Here is a 5388-nt window from a genome sequence, read left to right as displayed (position 1 = left end):
TGCTTGACACAATGGATGGATGTATAGATTGTGATAAGAGTTGTAAGAGCCCCCAATAAAATGATTACCAAAAAAAAAAGCCAACTGGGGCCATTTTCCCTCAGGGGTGGGGTAGAGGAGTCTTCCGGTGAGCAGAGAGTTATGAAGAAGGAAATCATTAGCCCTTCCTGTAAAAGTATACTTTAAGCCTTTTCAAATTCCACTCGGGGCTCCCAGAGGACGGCACAAAACAGAGGACACACAGGGACCCCAAGCCCCTCCAAAGGGACTCACCTCACTGAGGTAAATAAAGAAGGAGCAGGTGGAGCCGTCCACTCCGTAGTCTGCGTAGCAGGGATCCGAGCGCCACATGTCCTGCATCCACTGAAACAAGAGCCAGGCAGAAACCTCTCTTAGCAGCCCTGCCTCGGGGATCCTGCACATGTGCTAAGGGGCCCGAGTAGAGAGACCCAGGCTGGCGTGAATGGCTCCTTCCGTGGCCTGAACAAGAGCTAAGAGCTACCTGAACACTGTTCAGCTCCCACATGGAGGCTTCACAGGCAGACATTGGCTGGAGCTGCCCCTGGGGAGAGGTCCTAGGCAGTACAGGGAACACGTCTGGGAGACCCAGTGGGGAGGAGAGTTTTATTACAAGCTAGTGCCTAATGGGACCCTGGTATGAAATGGTTGGGTGCTATTTAAGCAAAAGGTTGGCAGTTCAAACCCACCCAGAGGCACGTGGGAAGAAAAACCCGACATTCCGCTTCAAAAACATCAGAGCCTCACTGGGGCCCACTGAGGTGGGTATGACTCCCTGGCAGCTAGCTAGGGTGCTTGGATGCAGCTCCATGGACCCTTTGTACAGCGCCTGGTACAGAGCACTGAATGCGGGATGGTCGTAAATTCACAGCCTCTGTGTTGCAGAAGACATGGGAAATGGCCCTCGGGTTTGGAACTGCCCATCAGGGCTGGAACTTTTCTTTGAAAATCACCCAGCAGCGAGTGGACTCCTGAGGTGCAGACTATGTATTTAAATAGCATTTTTTAAAAAGTTTTTAAGAGAAGAATGACTGGCTGAGAGCTTCTGGGTTCTCAACCCCAAATGCAAATGTGACATTTAAGCCACAATCAGAGACCTCAGTCTGGGGAGAAGGAAGTTAGGGCACTGCCTAAGAGCAGTCCTTTGTCCTGGGTTCTGGAAAGATCTTCAGGGTCAGAGAGCAGGGAGATTTCTGAGGCACTGCTGGGGCTTGAATAGGCCCTGGCTCCTTCAGTCTGACCACTCAGACCTGTTGTCTGACTAACCGCACAGGAGTGTCCTTGCCAGGGTCTCCAGCCGGCATCCCACTCATCCATCTGAGCTGGGCAGGGGAGGAAAGAAGGAAAGAGGGGCCAGCCGAGGGGGCAGAGCAGGCACACCTCTGCCTTACCTTAATTTTCCCTTCGCAGTGGGGGTAGCCATCCATAGGAGGCAGTACACATTTCTCTTGAGCTCCATTAATGATATCTGTAAAAGACAGAACATGGCAGGTTTATAAAACACACCCTAGCATCCGTATGAGCAGAGAAGCCGGGAGAGGAGGCCTGTTTCCTGGTAGCCAGCTGCTGTGATCAATGGAGCCCCACTAGCTCTGAGCACCTGAGAGGGCTGGAGCTGGCGATCGTACCCAAGGAGAGCCAGAGAACTGTGACACTGGTCCCTGCTCCAAATTTGCAATTGAGAAGCCAAACAAACAGGAGCAAGAGAGGATTTATTTACTGGTCTTGGGGGCATTTTCCGTAGGCGAGCTGAAGCCCTGGATCAGAAATGCAGAGCTCTCTCATCCAGGCAGATCTGCTCCGACCTGAGAAACTCTCATTCTGTTTCCAAGAGGAATAGCTTCTTACAGACCTGGTTCTGTAAGAAGGGTCTCCGGTGGTTTTGCACATTTCCGGACAGCAAACTCCTTTCATATGAGGGAGAATCTAGTGTGTTTCTATTCTTCGTACTGGCAAAGGACAAATGAAAAGGGTGTCGTCAACACGCCAGTGGTGGACAATGGACCATTCAGGAACGACGGAACTGGTATCACACACACATTATGTTAGGGTGGCCACAGGTCAAATGCAGGCTCTGAGGGCCAAAGACTTCTTGGACCCAGAGACATCCCATATATGAGCTGTGAAGACCACGTGGGGGTGTGCCAGGGGAGAGGAGAAGGGCATCAAAGAACTATGGCCACTCTCCAGGCAGGAGTCCTTTAGACTCCTTGAATGAAGACGTGTGAGATATGGAGGGGTCAGAGAGGAGACAAAGACAGTAGGCAAACAGGTCTTGGAGCTTCACGTAAGGGCAGGGTGGAGCACTGAAAGGTTTTAAGAAAAGTCTTGATATGATCAGACCTATTTACAAGCGATCGTTGTAGTTATAAATCAGGACAATCCGACTCCGTCAGTCCGATCCTTTCCTCTGAGAGCCTACAGAAGGCCCTCCTGCGTGAGGTCTCTCTGTTTCTTTCTCTCTGTCTGTCTCTGCCTCTCTGTGTCTGTCTGTCTGTCTCTCTCTGTTTCTGTCTTTCTGTCTCTGTCTCGTCCATCCATCCATCACCTCTCTTCACAAAGGAGAGGGCCTGCGCGGAGAGGAGGGTGGGAAGGGAGGGTGTATGTTTGAACCTTCATCTCCATATGCCCATATCTGCGATGGCAGTGGATAATAAAACCTAAGCGTGACAAAGACCAAAAAAATAGATAGATAGATAGATAGATAGATAGATAGATAGATAGATAGATAGATAGATAGATAGATAGATGAAAGATAGATAAATAAATACATAAATAAATAAATCAGGACAATCCTAAACCTATGTCCTTCTCTTTTGGGACCTGATATATTTCCCAGAAATCATTGGAAACCATCACCATTCTTTGTTCCTGTGTTTTCTCTAATGAGAAATGGCACCCCTAGATGACAAGACCCTTGGCAGGGTGTTTAAATGGCTCCAGTGGCTGCTGGGGCTGGTGCCAAGGAGGATTTCAAGAGGCATCTGCCTCTTGAAAATCACTTCTATTGATAAGCTGAAATTGGGAAAGCCCTGAACACTTGATCTAGTCTTGTGAAAGACAACTATATTATAAAATCAAACTTTCTATCAGGCATCCGAGGCAGAGCCATCTAGCAATTGAAATGCATGATGCTTAAAGTTCACACATCTTTCATGTAAGAATACGGCAGCTCTCTTTCCCCCAGCTCTGAGGATACTTTAGTGTGGCACGCTTATGCACTGGTACCTTGACCACAGCAAACAGAAAATAGTTCAGGCTTTGGGGGCCATAAGTCTCTGTCCAAAAGGCTCCACCTTGACGCTGTTGTGCAAAATCCATCCCAGGCAGTATATGGGCAGGGATGTTTTCCATTAAAACTTTATTTATAAAATCAGGCAGCGGCCCCTCTGATTGCTGTCTTAAGAACAATCCAAAATGAGGATTTTCATTGCAATGAAGACTTGCTGCTAGAAGTCTCTTAAGGAACCCTTCAGGCATGGTACCCCTTTCTTCTCGCCCACTCCTACGCTCTACCTTCCTCCTCTAGGGCTCAGCATCACCTACCCAGGGAAACAATCTTTTGCCCACACCTATCCAGCTGCAGCGCCAGGGCCCAGTGCGGTCCTCTGACTGTCCCTGGGCTCCTACACTGACTCCTCAGGCAACGGTCCTGCCGTTGTCCTTGCATTTATTGGTCCATCTTCTGTCCTATGATAGGAGGACCACCTCCCTCCCCTTACATGTTAAATTTTATGCTCTGCAACCATCGCCATTACCCACTTCCGAACTTTTCCGTTTCCCTTAACAAAGAGCTCAGTGTCTCTGCCTATGAGTGCCCCCTTTCCCTCCCTCCTGCCCTTGTATCACTAAGCAGCGTTCACTGCCATTCACCTGCCTATTCTAAACCTCTCGTGGTCACCAGGTTGATTCTGGCTCATAGCTACCTACATATGAAGGGGCTTCAGAAAGCGAGAGGGAAACTGGACTAGGTCATTAACTTTCTCAATGAGTTTTTTGAAGTTCCCTCATAGAAGTGGGACCATGAAAGAGCCGTCCTCTTGTGTCTGACTGACTGAACTCGGTATAGCGTTTTCAAGGTGTGCCCGTGCTGTGGAATGCATCAGGATGGACTTCGTTTTCCTTTATGCCCGGACAACGTTCCAGTGCAGGCATTGTGCGGCCCTGTAGCATAGTGGTATGCATTGGGTTGCTAACTGCAAGGTCATCAGTTCCACTCCTGTCAACCTTTACAGTCTTGGAAACCCAAAGGGATAGTTCTACCTTGTCTTATAGCATTGCCATGAGTTGGAATTGAGTTTGCTTGGGTTTTTGGTTCACATTTTGCCATCTACAACACCGAGGTTGCTTCCATCTTTTGGCTACTAAGGATATGCTGTCATGGAAGTTGGTGTCCAAGTATAGTCCGATTTCAACTCTTTGGGGTATATGCTGAAGAGTGGAACTGCCGAGTCTCAAAGTAATTCTATGCTCTATCTGTCTAGCAATCTCTAGCTGTCTGTCTATCTAGGAACCACCAATGGCTGCACCACTGATGGCAAGTCTATGCTCATCTATCTATTAATCAGCAGTCAGCCCTCTGTCTGTCTGTCTGTCTGGGAACCTCCAGTGGCTGCATCATGTTCCAATCCCACCAACAATGGATGAGAGTTGCAGGTGTTCCACGTCCTCAACCTGTTGTTTCGCTTGCCTTTAATTACTGCCACGCTCGTGGAGGTGAGGTGCCACCTCCAGGCTTGGACTTGCTTCGGGGAACGTTCTGTGGGGTTCCGATGACCAGCCCCTTGTGTGAATGGTACCCGTGTGTCTCCACCTGCCCTCCGAGGACTAGAGCATGCGGCACCTGCTGCTCCTCAGGAGGTCAATTCTGCCGCAGTCACGACGTTTTTCATTTCAGACGTCTGATTTTGGCACCAACCTGCACATTTTCAGATTACCCAATAAGACGGATCTCCGCTGAGATCTCATGATCTCATGACAAATGCTCTGTCACTCGCTTAGTGACACGGTTCTGGGTCTGTATAGACCGTGAACTTTCAGAGACTCTTTGACTGGCTAGCAGCCCTGGGGCAGGAGTCCATGGGAGGGCGGAGAAACATGAAGTCTCAGCGGCTGAGCATCGTCCTGACCACAAATAACCTCAGGAGGACCTCCAGCACGTCACAGCCCGTGAGGAGTCTCAGGTCCTTCTTAGAGGATAGGGCCTCATCTTATTTCCCAAAAGAACAACACGACCCGTCCAAAGATGATCATCCCAATGATGGCAAAAGTCCCTAATAAATAACGCTTTTATTAATTTGTATCCAAGTAGAACTATCTTATCTCTGTTTGATTAGTAAATAAAAAATTAATCAAGCCCAAACAGGTCAA

At 48.8% G+C, this 5388-nt stretch overlaps 1 protein-coding gene across 1 annotated transcript in view; it reads right to left on the bottom strand.

Annotated features, from left to right (window-relative positions):
- The window catches only part of MGAT5 (alpha-1,6-mannosylglycoprotein 6-beta-N-acetylglucosaminyltransferase), a 416629-nt gene that overhangs the window by 201178 nt on the left and 210063 nt on the right, over positions 1-5388 (bottom strand). Inside the window, exons 4-5 of the mRNA XM_045287418.1 lie at positions 1410-1486; positions 274-363 (exon numbers count right to left, since the gene is read on the bottom strand). Of these exons, the coding sequence (XP_045143353.1) occupies positions 274-363; positions 1410-1486 (167 nt within the window). The remainder of the gene's footprint in view (positions 1-273; positions 364-1409; positions 1487-5388) is intronic.

Source organism: Echinops telfairi, unplaced genomic scaffold, assembly GCF_000313985.2.
Source record: "Echinops telfairi isolate 266 unplaced genomic scaffold, ASM31398v2 ScPeMD7_15;HRSCAF=58, whole genome shotgun sequence".
NCBI classification, from domain to species: Eukaryota; Metazoa; Chordata; class Mammalia; order Afrosoricida; family Tenrecidae; genus Echinops; species Echinops telfairi.
This window is presented reverse-complemented; position numbering and strand designations above follow the sequence as displayed.